This window comes from Lampetra fluviatilis, chromosome 2, assembly GCF_964198595.1.
Source record: "Lampetra fluviatilis chromosome 2, kcLamFluv1.1, whole genome shotgun sequence".
In the NCBI taxonomy this organism is placed as follows: Eukaryota; Metazoa; Chordata; class Hyperoartia; order Petromyzontiformes; family Petromyzontidae; genus Lampetra; species Lampetra fluviatilis.
In genome coordinates this window covers 12,501,738-12,520,310 of record NC_136276.1, presented here as the reverse complement: position 1 = coordinate 12,520,310, position 18,573 = coordinate 12,501,738, and the positions used below count along the sequence as shown (strand labels likewise).

Genomic DNA, 18,573 nt, shown 5'->3' with positions numbered 1-18,573 from the left:
AAACCTTTTTACAAGGATGCATGTCTGTATTAACCACAATACTTGCAGTCAAATGCAAACAAAAAAAATCACTGATAATATATGCATTGTCCTTGAAATTGATTGGTCCACACCAAGGGACGGCTTTCTTTTGAGCCTCGACCCAATTGGTGCTCGACCAGAGGACGCCAAAAGGCGTACAGCTCAAAGACAATGTACTATCACAGTAATGAATTTTCAGTTTTGTTGCCAGAAAAAAGGGGGGAAAACCCTATAATTATATTTTGGTACTGGCAAAGGAGGTCTAATGATGATATCATTCTTGTCAATCACGTCCTTGCCGTTGCTAGACTACCACGTTGTTGCAAAGTCGACACTACAACGCCCTTCGTAAAGCCACAGTAGCTGGCTGTATGCGTGCTTGTCACAGTCAACATGTCTTTCAAGGACCGCTATGACAGTCGCATCACCAGAACACTGGGTTTGGTCTTCCCTTTGGCCGGTCACCCCTGGCTGCCAATCCAGCGCTTGGGTGGGTCGCCTGCTCTCCTCCATCCTGCACACTTATCCAACCCATTACACCTGCCAACATGCTTTCCCTCTATAGTGCACGAGATTCCTGGTATTCTCTGCATCCACTAGTTTGTCGTTCGTGGCTGTATGCGAATATAATTATGGTAGTGGCCGAGTGGCTTACTAATGTACATTCTTTTTATGTTCGAGAAGGGTCGTAAATGTGACGTTTGGCACGGTTTAGTCTACGCTTATAATGAGAAAAATCTAAAAACCAAAAAAGGGTCTAAAAATATAACCCGGAGGATAATTGGTCAAACCCAATATTGCAATGTTCTCAATTGCTTCACGCCTCGAGTGCTTGACAGCTAAAACAAATTACGACCTCCACGTCATCCTTGAACCAAATACTTCGCCAAACCGAGAGAAAGCGAGCGATGGGTTGCTGTCCATTGTATAACACAAACATATAAAACAAATAGGGCAGGTAACACATTCCTGCAGAGGGAGCTGGTAGGAACGTTGGGTTCCTCGGTCAATGGCCAGGATCAACGGCGGCGTGGTGTATTCCGCAAATATGCCCGACTGTGAGGGCGGGCACAAGCACCACGGGGTGACCAGCCCCTCCCCACCCAGCCCCTCCCCACCCAGCCCCTCCCCTCCCACCCCCCACCCTCCACACCCAGCCTCTCCCTCCCCACCCTCCCCACCCAGCCCCTCCCTCCCCACCCCCCACCCAGCCTCTCCCCACCCTCTCCACCCAGCCCCTCCCTACCCTCCCCTCTCCACCCAGCCCCACCCCTCCCATCTTTGGATGCACGACGGACGGACGGACACAATAATCCCCAGTGGGCTGGTGTAACCAGGAGGTTCTACCAGTATAACCGGCTGTGATACGTTTAAAGGCGCAGTGTTCACGCAGCGCTGGCGGCATGAGACAAAAGCCCCATTGACAACACAACACGTGGCTCCACCGCGCCCAGGTGAGACCCCCGCCCCTCAGCCCCGCCCCCCTCCCTCCCCCGAGCCCCGCCCCTTGCCCGCCACGTTAGCACCTGGCCCAGGTGAGGCGCCCACGATTTGCCCTCTGCAAGTCAAGGGTTACCCTCCTCCTGCTCCCTCCCTCCCTGGACCGGTGGCACCCGCGGTCAACCTGCACACGGCTGCTTGAGAGGCGCAGGTGAGGAGCTGTGTGGAGCGAGTGAGTGAGTGAGCGTGGGTGAGTCAATGAGTGAGTAAAATGAGTGAGTGAGCGTGGGTGAGTCAATGAGTGAGTTTGTATCGAGCAGGAAGAGAATACTTCCGCACAGCCGGTGGCGTTGAGTTACCGTGTTTTCAGTGCCACGCTCATGTGTGTAGAAGGCTGTACTTGTGCAACTATATGCCGGAGAGTGGTGGTTTGTCTTAAGAGTCTGAGACAAGGTGAAGTGTTGGGGGGGGGGGAGAGTCGGGGTCGAGGGTACGTAGCACCGAGATGCTGATGATGGGCAAGTCGAGCGGAGATCAGGTGGCGCGCACGGATCGGCCCGGCTTGCACGCACGCCACGATTTGAGTTGGGCTTTGCGACCCGGAGAGGATTGCACAAACACCCGCATACCCACACCCCCAACGCACATTCATTTCACGCCAAACATACATTCCTACACAGTGATACAAGAACGCGCACCAATTAAACTAAACAGACTCGCTGACTAACACACACTGATACACACGCACACACATTAATAATTACACAATAGCGCACACCAACTCTCGCACACACACACGAATAGACACGCCGGGTAACGAACACCTGGGCTTGGTGACACACTGGAAACACGCCACCGCCAAAGACGCACAATCAGCACTGTACAGGTGAGCGGCGTGGCAGGTGAGCTCGGCATGAGGACGGAGGCGTAAATGATCGTTGCTTGGAAATTTGGGACGAATCGAGTTTCCACTCGTCGTGAAGAGAATCGGGACGAGAGGAGAGGGCCGTCGTCTTGGGCGCAGAGGTGACACCGAGGCAAACGATGAGCGAAAAGAGCAAGATCGATGTAGTGACCACTTTGAATCGTGTGTTCGTGTGGTTGGAGTAAATTTCAGCCGGGATGGTTGGTGATGAATCGCATGCATTCTGCATTGTGCTAAAGTTGTAGTTTGCCTTTTGTCATTTAACGTCAGGATTTCGTGAATTAAATGATGTATTTATTTGCATAAAGATGTCCGAGACAAAATATGTATGTACACCAAGGCCGTAGCCATGGAGTCAACATTGGGGGGACCAAATCTTCCAGGGGGTCTGGGGGTCCCCCCCCCCCCCCCCAGAAAAAAAATTTGAAAACTAATTTCCTGCCTAAAATATAAAAAAAATTCACTAACACATTGGATGGACTTTTTTTTACAATAATATCTAATAGTGTATTGTATTACATTGCTCTGTGTTTTTTTACCTTTTCTTGTTTCAATGTATGTAATGGCAGAGATTAAGGATTAATAAAGTACAACCATAACCACGATCATATAAACAGAAATGTATTTTATAGCAACATATTGGGGGGGACATTTTGAGCATATTTGAATATTGGGGGGATGTGTCCCCCCCCCAATATATATTATAATTACGGCATTGATGTACACATAAATATTAGCATGGATTTATGTGTGTGTTTGCATCAAAGGAGCTTTAAAGAATGAAAGTAAATGCATTGCCCTGTTAGTTATTTATAAACTACAGTACCTGTACACCGATAATCAGTATATATTTCTGTCAGATACACATGTTGAATATATTTACACACACAAACTTCATAGTATATCAGAGGGTAATTAAGTTATCGCTCTAGTCTAGTGTGGTTATTATATTTGAAGTGGGCTCCATAATATGCCTTTAAGGCGCACATTTAAAAGCTATGAAATGTACAAGAAACTTGTCTGGGTGCTCTGGAACTGCCCACAGCCCAGGTCTTTGGCTCCGTACAGCATTTACCATGGTGATTTCCTGTTTTGGTCTGATAACGTGGACACCGCAAACAGTAATTACAGTGCTGTATATTAACACATAAGTCGTGCCGTATTGTATTGTACGCGATCAACTTGGCAGAGTTTGTTTATACATAGGCCTAATTAAAATGCACTGACGGTGCTGCAACTTGCAATAGCCGCATTATAAAAATGCAAATGCTTGCATGAACCTTCTTGCGTGCGTAAATACGACATTGATGATGCTCGTGGGCAAGGAGTGGATTCTCAGCTCCGCTGGACCCGCGCAGCATTCGCACACTGTGTGTGTCACGCGAAGGTAAATTGTGCTGTACGGCAGCAAACAATCTTTACAGTAGCTTGGCAACGTGCGACACCACAGCCAGAACAAACATACATGGCAAAAACACTTTTAAAAGGGTCTGTATCCCATTCTGGAGTGTTTGCTCGAGCAAGACTTCACGGCCAGGACATATGCTCAGGGTGTACTTGAGGAGAGTCACAGCTTGAGAAAGTCGCGTTTCTGTGGGATGTTTCAAAAACTACATTCGGTCAAAATTCTACAGAGAGAGAGAGCAAGAGACACTGCCCAGACGTCGAACTTTGTAAGTCGCTGCGAAGCACAAGTTGGCGAAAAAAGAATTGGCGAGACATCCAAGAGCTTTGCACCTGAGTTTAAGATTCAGTAAAATACTAAGTAGTATGATAACTTAGTGATTAAAATAATGCAGTATGGAGCATGCAGATAAAAGATTTCTTTTGGGTGACATTAGTTCCAGTGCTGTTCCAGGATTGTGCTGGATTTCGCTTTTGGGCTTAATCCACAGCATTCGTGAGCTTCTGTGCTAGCTTCAGCTGGCTGCCATGTCACCCAGCAACCACTGGAAAAAAGTAAACGTGTCCTAACGCTTGACTGATTAAACACTTTTAGAGAAGACTCTTCATGAAGGATTATTCCACACGCACCACACAGGGTGCAACAATTCGGTCAGTTTTTTTCCCTCCGCATCAACGGTTTCTTCCACAATCTTATAATATTGTATTGGTTACTACAAACTCTGATTTGTGGATAAACGTGTGTGTGCCCGCGTGTACATCTGTGTGCGTGCGTGTGCACTCGCTGCAGCTGAAACCGACGCTCGGGCAGTGAGAATGAGGCTGTTTGGGCGAAGGCGCTCGAAGGTGGTGATCATCACAGGAGCGGTGACCCTGCTGCTCGTCATGATGCTGCTGCTCCTGCAGCACGAGGCTGTCAGCCGCCTCCCCCGCAGTGACAAGCCCTGGGTCATCGAGGACCTGGTGGGAGACAAGGTGTTGGGCATTGTCAAGGGCGCCGTCAACAACATCCGAGACGCCATCCCGCATCTGCAGATCAAGGCCCCCGTCCGCGCGGAGCCAGACTCCGCCGAGCAGGCGTGCCTCAGTGGCTTCTACTCTGCCGCAGAGCTGAGGCCCTTCCAGGAGCGGCCGTCTTTGGATGCCAACGCCCCCGGTGCCTCGGGCAGGGCCTACAAGACCGACGATCTGAGCCCCGAAGAGAAGGCGATCAAGGAGCAGGGCATGGAGAAGCACTGCTTCAACGTGTATGCCAGCGACAAGGTGTCTCTGCATCGTGACCTGGGCCCCGACACGCGACCTCCCGAGTGAGCACAGTCGGCGTGGCTTCGTGGTCAATGTGCGTGGAGCTCTGCTCGACGACGCCTTGTTAACACCGTTGAGTAAAGGCCGATCGCATGCAGCGAGCCCCTTGCTGCGAGAGAGTCTGTCGGTCCTTGTCAATATTATATAAATTCATGTTCGTACAGAGGGCATAGTGTGAATTGAGTTGGGCAATTAACTAACAATATCTAATTAGTATATATTATAATTTGGTTGAAAAAAGTGGATAAACGCTACAAACTTAATTCACCAATAATAATAAATCGCATATGCGCCATTGGTCAAAAAATCAACTTCCAATGTACATAATCTTCACCGTCGTTTATATATGCTGTGTTTACCTGCTAAATGATGCGGTTTGACTCCTTGGTCATCCTCGCAGCGGCTTTTGGCAAGCTTTCGCAGAAAGACAGTCACTGCATCGCGTGCTTTCAGATGCGCTTCTGCAGCCGCCTGGATCGCTTTTCCTTCCGATATTAGGAAGCCACTGCGGCTATGCACTTTTAGATCTGGATTGAAAACTCATTTCTTGAGAACTGCTTTTTTGTGTTTAGTTTGTTGTCCTTCCCCCGCAACTCTAATTACCACGGTTGGCTACGCACGATGCGAAAGAAGCTCAACATACATACATACATAGGTGAACACTAAAGACTAATCTCACTAGTCAATATGATCATTACACTCCTCGTGAAAGGCCATGCCTCGGTGGCAGAGGCGGAGGATGGCCACGCGCGCGCTTTGACGGAGTGCTGTCCTCTCCAGGTGCATCGAGCAGAAGTTCAAGCGCTGCCCCTCGATGCCGAGCACAAGCGTCATCATCGTGTTCCACAATGAGGCGTGGTCGACGTTGCTGCGCACTGTGCACAGCGTCATGTACACGTCGCCCTCCGTGTTGCTCAAGGAGATCATCCTGGTGGACGACGCCAGCGTTGACGGTGCGACAGGGCCACGGCCGCCCACTCGGCTCCTGCGGGGCCACAAAGAGTCACGCGCTTGTTGGGAGCGGCGAGGCAGGGTTCCGATTCGTTGTGCCAGTAGCGGCAATGTCCCTACGAAGGCAATGCATCGTTTGAATAATATCATAGCAAGAACTATAATAACAATTCCTGTTTTTTTTAACATGCGAAGAATTAACAAATAGATTCAATAATAAATTGCTGTACGGCTATCTCTGGGCCACTTGGAAAAGTAACACGTACATGTACAGTAGAAATAATCTAAATACAACATGTAAGAGGGATGTTATTAGAGGAGATATATTTTTTTTAATGCAGGGAATGTTTACAGGAAGGTGTGGGTGGGAGAAACAGAACTCTTATCATAAGCGATACCACTGTAAGTAGCTGCCAAATTAGTCGTAGGAATCTATTAAAATAGTATTCATAAGTGGAAGAGTAGAGGGAAGTCAAGTCGGTTTTATGTTTGCTTAAATACGTGGCACCTTTTTGGCACAAACCTGCCACTTAAAGTGTTAAGCCTGGATTTGAACAAGTCTAAACAAAAAAAAGTGCAATTATTTCATTTTACCAGGTTAGGCCCACTGAGCTTTATAGCTCTTTTTCAGAAGCGACCTGGTCACAAATGATAGCTCAATGAAGTGGCTTATCATGTGGAAATTTATAGCAGCCAAATACTCTAAACGCATGTTTCTATCCACTCCACATATAAAGGTGTCAGGGTTGGGATCGAACCCACAACTTGCGACATACCAGGCGAGGGAGGTAACATCTCGCTACCTCGGGAGCCCCAAGTCGAAGTCGAGGGAACGCAGAGGAGATAGAGTTGACCTCGGTTTAACGCGTAGGCTTTCGCGACCATTATTATTCATAATAAAGGTGTTTTGGGTTAGATCGCGTTATTTATAAATGTGTCGCAACCCTCCACCACCCGACACGGCCAATCAGTAAGATGCGTCTTTCTGTGTGCCTCTCCATGTGTGTATGTCTCTTGTGGGGAGCGGTAGTGTAGCGGTTAGCGCGCTGCGCTATGAACCTGGCGACCCGGGTTCGATTCCCGCTCACGGCTAACACCAGTGACGATTATCTGAACCGGTCCTGGGCCTCCCCTAGGTCGACTCAGCCTTAAATGAGTACCTGATGCGGTGTGTAAACATCGCCACTGGGGAGACAAAGGCGGTCGGGCGTGGTGCTGGCCACCCACCCCCTCGTGTACCGTTCCGGCCTTCATAGGTGCTCGCTAACAGCACTTGCCCCTACAGTCTGTTAAGGCTATACGGGGGATCTTTATCTTATGTCTCTTGGTGTGGTGTTACTCTGGTTGTCCTTCTGTGCTACCCAAAACATCTGTCCCTGTATGTTCTTCTCTGTGTATGTATCTCTGCTACCTTGTACCACGTATCTGTCCACTCTGTCTACGTTGGTATGTTCAGCCCAGAAGATGAACACGAAATTTAGCAGTCTTTTGAAATACGTGGTCAACCAGGTTAGTGTCTAACTGTGTTGTTGGCCGACTGGTTTTGCATCACATTATGTTTCAAAGGTTTGTTGAGTTCTCGTCTCTCATCATCTTGTTGTATTTGCCTCCTCACAGTTTACCGTTCTCTATGTGCTATGTGCGTTAATGTCCCCCTATGTGTTCCCTCAACTATGTGTTTTACCCCATTTCCACCTGATGATCATCGCTTGTGTTGCGTTCGAAACGTCGTGATTTATTTTAATTTAATTTAAATGTTATTTTATTTCTACACGCGTGACTTTACCGACAACCAATGAGTACAAGTCTATGCCTCATTACAAGGCAAGTACCTATGTGTACAAAACTCAGTGTAGGAACGGTGAAGTAAAACATGCTCTGACCAGAGCTGGCTCCCTCTGTAGAACACAACGGTGAGCTAAAAACGTGGCCCCATTTCTATTTGCGCGCCACATGCAAGAGCGTTTACACAGGATTCACTGGTATTATATTTCCCCACTTGTGTCGAATTGAAATTTCGCCTCGGGTTCCGGTCGCAGTTGTGTTTATGCGTGGTATGAAATGACAAGGGTTTTGAGACTAAGGTTTCTGATTGTAATGAGATTGGATTGCCCGTGTCAACATGGAAAGTGTGGTCACCACCATCTCGTTGAGCCACTTGAATTGACCGACGATGGACTTTTGGCTCCCCCGGTGGGAGGCGAGCCAGTGTGGTGCTGCGTGAATGAGGTCCTCATCAAAGCGGCGTATTGTGATGCGGAACCGATATTACAGACTGCAATGGCGGTGAATAGGATGAGAGAATGGCACTGGTCAGAGCATGTGTCTGTACGACACACACAGGAACAACAGATCCTCTGACTTTTCATTGGTTTTACTGCCATTTTGAGTTGCTTTGATTGTGATTTATTTGGCGCTCTTTTGTGGTCGGCACAGATCAGTTACGCCCACGTTTGTACCATTAACTCACCTGGCTCGAGATGCAGCAGAGTACTGACAATCTGTTTGCTCTCACTTGTTCATTGGGAAGGTCTTTGTGTATGTGTACACAGACGTGTGTATTTGCATACAGGCCTGCATTTCATATTGATCGTGTGCTAGGCATAACCTGCTTAGATTTTGTTTCGTATTGCATGCGCAATATATAATTAATCAATTCCCGTGACAAAATATTATTAAATAATACGAGCAAACTCTCATCTATTTTTTAGAAATTGTGGCAGTAATTTACGTCGCTTGTCCAGTGTTGATTCCTTTGCTGCTTTTCTTTTGAACAGACTACCTCAAGGGTCCTCTGGATGAGTACGTGAAGCAGTTTGGAATCGTGAAGGTGGTGCGGCAGCAGGAGAGGAAGGGGTTAATCACGGCGCGCTTGCTTGGTGCCAGCGTGGCGCAGGGGGAAGTCCTCACCTTCCTCGACGCGCACTGTGAGCACTGCCAGAGCGGACACGCGGCCACCCGCTCGCCTCGGACTTGCGCCACGCCAGCGCACGCCACGCCGTTCACACGCTGGGACGATGCACCCCGATTGACGCAGCATTCCGGGACAACCACAACTGTCAGGCTAGTGAGATACTCCCCGAAGAGAGACCCTTTCCCCCATGGGCACACCTGACTTGTGGTGCTGTAGGCACGACGTCCCTGTACTGCGGTTTGTACATGTAACACCCGTCGATGTCACGCCCTTCAGCTTGCCGTTTCACCTAATAGAGATTAAGCACATCTGTGATTTATTACCGAGAATGACCAGCTGAATATGCGATACAACCAAGTTGTGCTCTCTGTTGTCCTATACATTAACGTTTTTGTAGCATTTCTGGATCCAGCTGGACAGAGCGCTCACATGGCAATTTTAATGTCGCTCATCATTACACGGTCTATAAAACAAGTACCACGGTCTGAGAAGTTGACCGTGTTTGTGGTATGAACTGATTGACCCCACCAGAGGGCAGAGGAATTGCCACCACCGCATCAGGGCACCCACAGCAATGGGCACCACCCTGTGTTCGCTTGAGCAAGACGACACAGATGTATATCTACACAAACATCGAGCAACTAGTAGTAATTCGGTTCTATCAACTATATTTAACAGTATATCAAAGCATCTTTGGGGGTTCGTATTACACGTTCAAAAGGGGGACAATAAAACGAGCATGACGAAATAATGCTGGCGCACGACCCACGGTGCCGGTGGCGGGGCGACGGGGCGACTTTGTTGATGCCGGCGCTCTGGTGTCACCTCCCCTCGCACCCGTCAGGCGAGTGCTTCAACGGGTGGCTTGAGCCGCTGCTGGCGCGGATTCGTCAGAACGAGACGAGCGTCGTGAGCCCGGACATCTCCACCATCGACATGAACACGTTCGAGGTGAACAAGCCCTCGGCGTACTCGCCCGCCCACAACCGCGGGAACTTTGACTGGGGCCTCAGCTTTGGCTGGGAGCCGATACCCAGCCGCGAGCGCGCCCTCCGGAAGGACCAGACATACCCGATACGGTACGAGCCCCCGCTGAGAGACTGTGTGCTGACATATGGCCCCACACAAATACTCCCCGCGGCAGCGCATCGCTCCCCACAATCGCACCAATGTGGCCCTTGCACGCGCAAGGAGAATCGACCCTCAACATCTGCCACTTTGTGATCCTGAGTGTGAAAGAAAAACGAGATGATGTTATTTTAGAACTCACGCTGGCTGCAAATTAATAGGTGTCATCTTTGCTTTTTTTTGTCTGTAATTGCTAATGGCAGTGCAAATGCAAGATCTGTTTGCAATTAATATCCATTGCTAATTTAAGAATGGATTAATTATTTTTAATATGTAACTTCTGCTTTTCTTCTTTCATGAAACATTGCCTTTCAGCAGCTGTTCCCTCTGTTTCCAGGTCTCCAACCTTTGCCGGGGGCTTGTTCTCCATCTCCAAGAAATACTTTGAATATCTGGGCACGTACGATGACCAAATGGAGATTTGGGGTGGAGAAAACATAGAAATGTCTTTCCGGGTACGTTGAAGCAGGCATCTCTCATTTGATCAGAAACGGAACACAATAATCAAAACATGCAATGAAATCACACTAACAGATTAAGCAAAAACTATGAGCAGCATCAGTGTCGCTAGCTCACTGTGCTCTATGACCTTGGTGGACCAAGTCTGAATGCCTATCCATGCACAACACAATGGGTGACTGTTTTCGGCACGTGACCCAAATCTCTCCAAGGTAGTGTGGTCAACGTCACCACATGGTCAGACAAAGGCTGCCAGGCATCGTGTTAGCCCCACCACCCCTTTGTGCGCTGTGTGAACCTATAATAAGTGCTCACTCACGGTACCTGTGGCGTGGCGTGGCGTGGTCTTGAAATGGTGAGCGCGTTCCGCTATGACCTCGGCAATCGGAGTTGAATTCCATTATTTGAACAGATCCTCCCCTTCACCAATATGCATTGACTGGCATGGTGAAGTATGGTCAAACAATCATATATAATCAACACTGCGTGGAGAGGCCTTCATCCAGCAGAGGAAGAACAATGGCCTGTAAATTTGTATTAACCACATAAACCACGGCCATGCGTTTTGACTGTCGGGAGATGTGTGCGCGCATGCGTGCACATGTGTGCGTATCGGTGCAGGTGTGGCAGTGTGGTGGGCAGCTGGAGATCATCCCGTGCTCCGTCGTGGGGCACGTGTTCCGCACCAAAAGCCCTCACACCTTCCCGCAGGGCGTCTCGGTCATCACGCGCAACCTCGTGCGCCTCGCCGAGGTGTGGATGGACGACTACAAGGAAATCTTCTATCGCCGCAACAGCCAGGCCGCTGAAATCGTCAAAAATGTGAGGTTCGACTGCCGATCAGCAGAATGTGGAGGTGGTAGTAGTCTCGTGAGGCTATGTACGTCTAATAGTATTTACACTCAATAGGCCTGTGCCAGCCCCGTCCTACAGACAGAGTGAATCTTTTTTCAAGTCTACAAAAAACATTTTTTACAAAAAAAAAAATCTTTTGCACTGAAGGACCTGAAGCCTCGTTAGGCTTCGGCCTCCACTTTCCAGTCACTTTTGAATTGATCAAGTTTACCTAATGAACAAAGGCTATGTTGCATATTGAGGTACAGTGTTACCTGGATTTTGGTAACTGGATTTCTTTGGGTAATGGTGCACTGATTCGGGGTGGCTAGGAGTCATCGGTGAGATGGCATCAGACTCGGTGGGGCTGGTTGAGATGCCTGAAGCTGGAAAATATGATGGTTATGGAACCTTTTTGCATTGTCACCTGGGTAACGTCTCATAAATGCGTCAGTTCACCTTTTGCTCCTAACTGTTCATGACCTTTACCCCTGGAAACTGAAAATCAGAACATTTGCAATATCTCTTCCTTGCCTTCAAAATGTCAGGATATTTTCATGAAGGCCTCGTTTTGTAAGTGCTTGGATGACTGCATTCGTTTTCACCAAATTAAATGGTTCACAATGTCTTAAAATTGGTTTTGTCCCCCTTTTGAATACTCTACAAGAATAAGGCATTATTTCATAATTGAGGTATTTTCATGTCTGTTTAGTCACGGGTCACTGTGGATATGTTTGACCAGCTGTTCCTGCTTCTTTTGTAATGGCCACAGTTCTATCTAGTCCAGGAGCATTCCCTTTCGTACATTATAGCTCCATCTTGCTCTCTTCGGGGCCATCAATTACCATTCATCAATGTCCTTTCTGCTTTCATCCTTCCTTTTGCTTTTGTGTCCCCTGAATTCATTTCGCATTCTGTCCGAATTGGTTTTACAGTGTTAAGTGCTTTGTGTATTTTGTTTGGCATTTTCATCCCTTTCCACACCTCTCCTTACATCCTTAAAGCTTTTTACGGTTTCAGAAAACTTTGCGTTGTTAATTTACCTTGCCTCATTTTAGTACACCATCCAATACAAATCCAGTTATTTATAGTAATTACATCAATGCACTCTTTTTGCTTCTCTCGGTATTGGAATATGTTGCTTAAAATCAGTGTAAATCCACCTACCTCCACAACTAGATTTTAATATTAGCTGTCTTGTCTTTTTTTTTACTATAATCAGCTTTGTCCTTGCTTTGGAAATGTTGATGAGATGGCTTGCATGGCACGGCCTGCAATCATTCCTGCGTTGAGTTCGCTGTGGACAATGACACCTTTGACAATCTGGCATTCGTCTGTGAGAATAAATTATATTTAATTGTTCATCTCCCCATTTGTGCTCCTCTGTTTTCTTGACTTCTTTATGAAAAACGAATCCAGTTGGAATTATAATGAGAGGCAGAAAAGAGAGTTGGGGAACAAACACAAAATTTGAGACCTCATATTGACTAATAAGGAAAATAGGTTATAGCTTGGGCACACACGTTATTAGAGATGGTTGATAAACAGCCAAAAGAGAAAACACATGGGAGAGGACAAATACCATGGAAATAGGCGCGATCGGATAATCTCCTGCGCAGGAGTGAAATGGTGTGTGGCATCGCGGGATTGAATGGCATGCTGATGGCAAATGCAGACCGTCATCCAGAATGAGGAGGCTTTGATCCAGCATCGGTGATGATGAATTCCCTGTGAATGTAATAATTGTGTAAAAGCAACTGCAGTATATTATTTGCAAAACAGTATCGGAGAACATGCTGCCTTTAACGCTACACAGATTGTATTACTTTGTCTCTTGTTTATTGGACCTAAGCATTGGGCTAGTTGGCATGGAGGTACGGAGACGGAGGGTGAGGATGAGATTACGAGTAGAGGCAGTGCCATCGCAAGGCTGGTTGTGGGTGAGGCAGCCACTGCAGGTCCCCACCCCTCCAGAGACCGGCACTGCTTGCATGGGCAGCTGAATTTGTGAGAAAAAAAATCGAGCAGTGGCTCAGGTGTTTGATGGAACCCTCCCCCACCAACAACTGGCATGGGAGGCGATGGGGGGGGGGTGCAAGGGTGTCACCTTGCCCCGGGGACCAAAATATCTAGCTGCGGCGCTCGGTACAGGAATATAAATTTGCATTAAGGAACATTCCATGATGTTTATGCTGAAAGCAGAAATTTTTGTAAGTGTGTGGTGTAGTTGCATATGTGATTTTGTGTGTGCCTGTCTTTTGTCTGTGTCTTAGAGCTTGCACAAGTTTGTGCATGTGAGCGTGAGGCTCTGGGTCAACTCGGCCTCAAATGAGTAGCTAGTGCAGTGTTTAAACATCACCACTCGGGAGACAAAGGCGGCCAGGCGTGGTGTTGGCCACCCACCCCCTCGTGTGCCGTGCCGGCCCTTCATAGGTGCTCGCTAACAGCAATTGCTCCAACAGTCCGTTCAGGCTATATGGGGGATATTTGTCTGTGTGACTCTGGGTTCACGGTGTGAATTGATCCCTGAAGTCCGTCCTCCCGGATTCATGTCGCCAAATGGTGACGTGGCGGCGCCGTGTAGCTGACGAGTTGATGGTCCCCGTGGCTGCCGTGAATGTTGTTGATCCCTTGTTGTTTGAACAGGTTCCGTAATCACTCTTTGCCCCCCACCCCCATCGATTTCCAGCTGCCTTCTTTTAACGCCATCCACTCCTTTTTTATCCTCTGGTTATGTCAACAATCCTGCCCACTTTACCGACGACCATGTACTCGTAATCGCATGAACAGAGTGTTGGACAAGTCCAAGATGAAGTCCAGGCACACATTTTGCTTGTTGATGCCAATCCTAAACCTTAATCCACCTAAATGAATGTGTGAGCAAATTCTTTGCAGTGCAAAAAGAAACCTTGGTAGCTAAATGGTGCCACGAGACGGACAGAGCATCTGCTTTGCATTTCAGTACCGAAGTATCTCGTGTATTAACCAATGCAATCCTTTCACATCATTGTCCACTATAAATGGCATGAAATAGACAAGCATTGTCATACCGTAGCGATTAATGTATACATTAACATTGTAATGTAATTGGACTGCAGCGACAGATCATTGTCATTCATTATTTCACCAGATTTATCTCTCCTATTCCACATGAAACCTGAGTTAGGGGAAAGAAAATTCCATAACGTTTTGGAGGAAGGTAAAAAAAAAATCAACAAAAGTAAAAAAACGGCGATTGGGAATGATTAGGTGTTGCCATATTCCTTTTGGAGACTCCTATATAATTTGTTTGTTTGTGGTAGAAAGCCTACGGCGATCTGACGTGGAGAAAGAGGCTTCGAGACAAGCTGCAGTGCAAGAACTTCACCTGGTACCTCACCAACGTCTATCCGGAGATGTTCGTGCCCGACCTCCATCCAAATATCTTTGGGGCGGTGAGTTCCCACTGACGACGCAGCTTCAAAAAGATCTCCTGCCACATTCTCACACGACAAATACACAGATCGTTGACGCTCGATGCTCGGCGTGTTATGCGTCGTTTATTTTGGGCATTTGCGTAAACTGTATCATGGCAAGCAGGTTTGTGCACTGGAATATTTGATCAAAATTATACTAGGGAGTTCATTAAAAACATTACGTACATTCCACACAAACAATCAAGGGCTGCAATCCTCATCCATTATTAACAACCGAAGGGCAACAGGTTTTTTTTTAATTTGCAGTATAATCACATTCAGCAGTGATCAGGTTTTCTGTTAAAGTAATTGCCTAGTGACAATGTAAATGTTGCATCCACAGTTGAACTTGACACCAATATTGAATTGGTCAAATTATCCTCCTTTTTGTGGAAAAAAACTAAGTTAAATACTTGAAACTGAAATTGCCTTGCAACCATTGTAATCAATAGTCTTTACAATGCTGCCTTTTACTGCCGTGGGCTAACATTTCTGGAAATGGCCTTTCTTCAGGGTTAGCGATGGTGAAGTGTTTTTAGTCTCTGCTTGTGCACCACTCCCAATATATTTCAACAAGTTTCTCTTGTATCTGTTTGTGATAAGTTGCTTGAATTATGCACAAGCTTGTGACCGAGTGAGCTCTGAGTTTTGTTTGTGTGGTTTAAACCCCTCAACCCCATCTGTTCCCACACTGAGGTTGTATTTGTCTCGAAGCACATGCAGAGCTAAGCATGCGGATGAGTGTTCTGCTGTTCTGGCTGTCGTTGGTCGATGACCGCAGTAGCCAATACACCAAACCCAGTATCCCTTTGGGTGGATCTCAACGGGCTCTGCGAATTTCTTGCTATAAATCTATGCCTAACAATTGCCTTTGTAAAATATAGACAGAAAGTACAAAAAGCCATCCATTGGTATTTTTTTAAATGTATGAATTCTGAGAGAAATTTTATTTGCCGTGAGCCATAACGAAAATTGTCATGTGCTTATTATGTTCACGTTTGTTCTGGTTTGTCCAGATATCCATACAGTCGTTTGCGATCCACTCGTGGATCACGATCCACCTATTGGCCACCGCTGGGCTGTGTTGACGCTGAGGCTCTGTCCTTGCAAGTCAAGGCACGGCATAGGCGCACATTATAGTGTCTCGAGAGTGGACACGACGGCTATGGCTCCTGACCTCTCAAGAGAAAGGGGTCGCCACCTACTGTCAAGGCAGCCACATACCCCAGTGACTAATGCGTTTCCTGCTGTTTGCAGATTAAGAATAAAGCAAAGGGCAACTGTCTGGACACGGGTAGTTTCCAGAACGAGGTTGGAAAGCCTCTGATTTTGTACCCCTGTCATGGCATGGGTGGAAATCAGGTGAGTGCCTACATAATTACACTGGACATTTCTGCATGCGAAAGGCTTATTTTATTACAGTTCTGCCATATTTTGCGTACGTGTCCATGTACCACTAAATATGCAAAAAACACATTTCAAATATAGAGACAAACGTTTTATGAATGAAAATTGAAGCTTGACTGGCACATTCATGCAAGATGACATACTTCAACGCACTCAAAGTACATCCTGACCTAAGTTATTTATTTATAACTGACAATTTAGAAAGGGGTAACAGTCAAGGTGGTAGTCGATGACTTGTTGGTTTTTCCTATTTATTTTATTTCTTGTGCTTCATAAAAATTGCAAGACATAAAATAATTATTAGACTTACTTGCTCATGAATCTATAACTTACGAACCCTTGCATGAATGAGAGGGATATCTTCCACAATCTGGATTGTGCGTTTCTGAAGGACATATTGGATTAAAGATGCAAATTTGACAAAATAATAACTTGGAGTAATACTGCCGAGTGTGTGTTCGCTGTTGTGCTATGTAGCTCTCCTGTGTTTTGGGATTGTACCGCGTGTTGTTCGGCGTGTTGTTCGACATGGTGTCTGACGTTTCGCTCAGTGCCCGGGGAGCTTATCCAAAAACTGTTCCTGCACAACACGCAGTGCAACCTAATGATGCATCGGAGGGCTATATGGTCATAACAGATTCATCTTCAATACAATAACTGCCGTGTGGGCTGTCGCGATTTCTGCTTGCAGTACTTTGAGTACTCATCAAAGAAGGAGCTGAGACATAACGTGGCCAAGGAGATGTGCCTGCACGCGGCCACGGGAGCCATGCATCTGGAGGATTGCAAGTACAAGGGAGGCAGCTCATTGCCTCCCACCTACGAGCTCTGGGAGCTACGCCCGGTACGCTCGCCTTCTTCATGTAGAGAGGGTTAAAGGAGCAGGGCGTGGGTCTGGGATTTCTGAATACAGTTGGGGGCCTTGAAATAACGCGAGTGGATATATACCGTCTGCTGATCTTAATAGGCAGTTTGGGGTACCCCTGAAATTGTGATGAAAATTTGAATTAGATTTTTTTGCTTCAACGAAACTTCAACATTTAAATGCTTGCAAAGCTATGCCAACATGTTTGCGGCTTCTCCATGCTACGCAGAAGAATTGCATGCCAGACAGTCCCAGTTTATTCCTGCCTAAAATGAGTATCTAATTCAGTGATCAACCTCAACACTGTGGATACAACGGTGGCCCAGTTTGCTGCTAACCACACCCCCATGTGCTAATGGCCATGATCGGTGCTTGCTAACATTTGCCCCAAAAAGTTTGTAAAGCCTTCGCTCGCGTCTTGTCAACAGGAGAAGCTGTTTTTCAACGTGGGGACGCAGCAGTGTCTCACGTCCAAAGGGGAAAACCCGACGATGGCACCTTGCGACCACATGGACGAGCACCAGCAGTGGGAGTTCATTTAAGGAGCATTGGCCAAGCCAGTGGCAAACGCAGAATGAGGCGCAAGGGGAACGAACTCCTGCGGTTTCACCTGCCTGTAATGTGCACTGCCCGGGGAGGGGACTCCTGCCTTTGCGGGCACGTGTGTGTGTGTGGGACACCGATGGGCGTTTGTTGTCCCCAACGGGAATTGTGAAGACGTTGGGAACCGAATGCAGACCTCTCGTCTTAGCTTTCCCCTCCTGTTAACTCTACCACCAAGCAATAATAATTCTTTCACGTAGCTCTGCATCACTTGATACAAATGTCTGTCTTACTTGGGACACCGTCACACTCTCTGGGTCAATTACCAACTAAAAATAATGTGTAGTAGTGTTTACTTATGCTATTTCTAATGAAACATCTCAAAAGTGGAAAAAACTGCATTTGATGAACAACTTTTTTTAAATGATAGCAATGAACTATGTAAATCATGCAATAATATTGAGGTATGAGAGCAATTGTGAATGACACTTGTTTAATCTGTAGAGTTGCAACTTGTACATTAGTTTTGTTGATTAGATGAGAGCAGTGCAAACCAATCTAACTTGAGTCCAAGCTGGAGGACAAGAAGACTTTTTTTGTCCGTTTCGGTTTTTTCGAGATGGTGATAACATTATTTTCTGGGTGTTGTTTTAATGTTATTTTATCGTGTTTACAGTAAGGTGGTGGGTGATTGTGATGAATAATATTTGATTTAGGCTGTTTGCAGAGTTGGGTATGGTTTGGGTTGTTAACAAACGAATGACAAATGTACAAAAGATACTGACTTTTTAAATTAGTATTTTTAAAAATATACAGTATATATTAAATGTGTTCTGTACAGAAAATTGTAAATAATGTACTGTACCATGGCCAATGCTGAGAGCCACGTGCCTGCTTTATTTTAATGGAACACAAATGGTTT

The 18,573-nt window shown here is 46.7% G+C and overlaps 1 protein-coding gene across 1 annotated transcript; it reads left to right on the top strand.

The window, feature by feature from the left end:
- Window positions 1-1,591: 1,591 nt before the first annotated feature.
- Window positions 1,592-18,058, top strand: LOC144937824 (polypeptide N-acetylgalactosaminyltransferase 3-like). Its single transcript, XM_078865316.1, has 11 exons — window positions 1,592-1,672; window positions 4,581-5,097; window positions 5,876-6,048; window positions 8,824-8,973; window positions 9,805-10,039; window positions 10,426-10,543; window positions 11,169-11,369; window positions 14,684-14,815; window positions 16,094-16,198; window positions 16,935-17,087; window positions 17,537-18,058. Exons 2-11 carry the CDS (start codon window positions 4,607-4,609, stop codon window positions 17,648-17,650), a joined length of 1,872 nt encoding a protein of 623 aa, XP_078721442.1. The 5' UTR covers window positions 1,592-1,672; window positions 4,581-4,606; the 3' UTR covers window positions 17,651-18,058.
- Window positions 18,059-18,573: the final 515 nt, after the last annotated feature.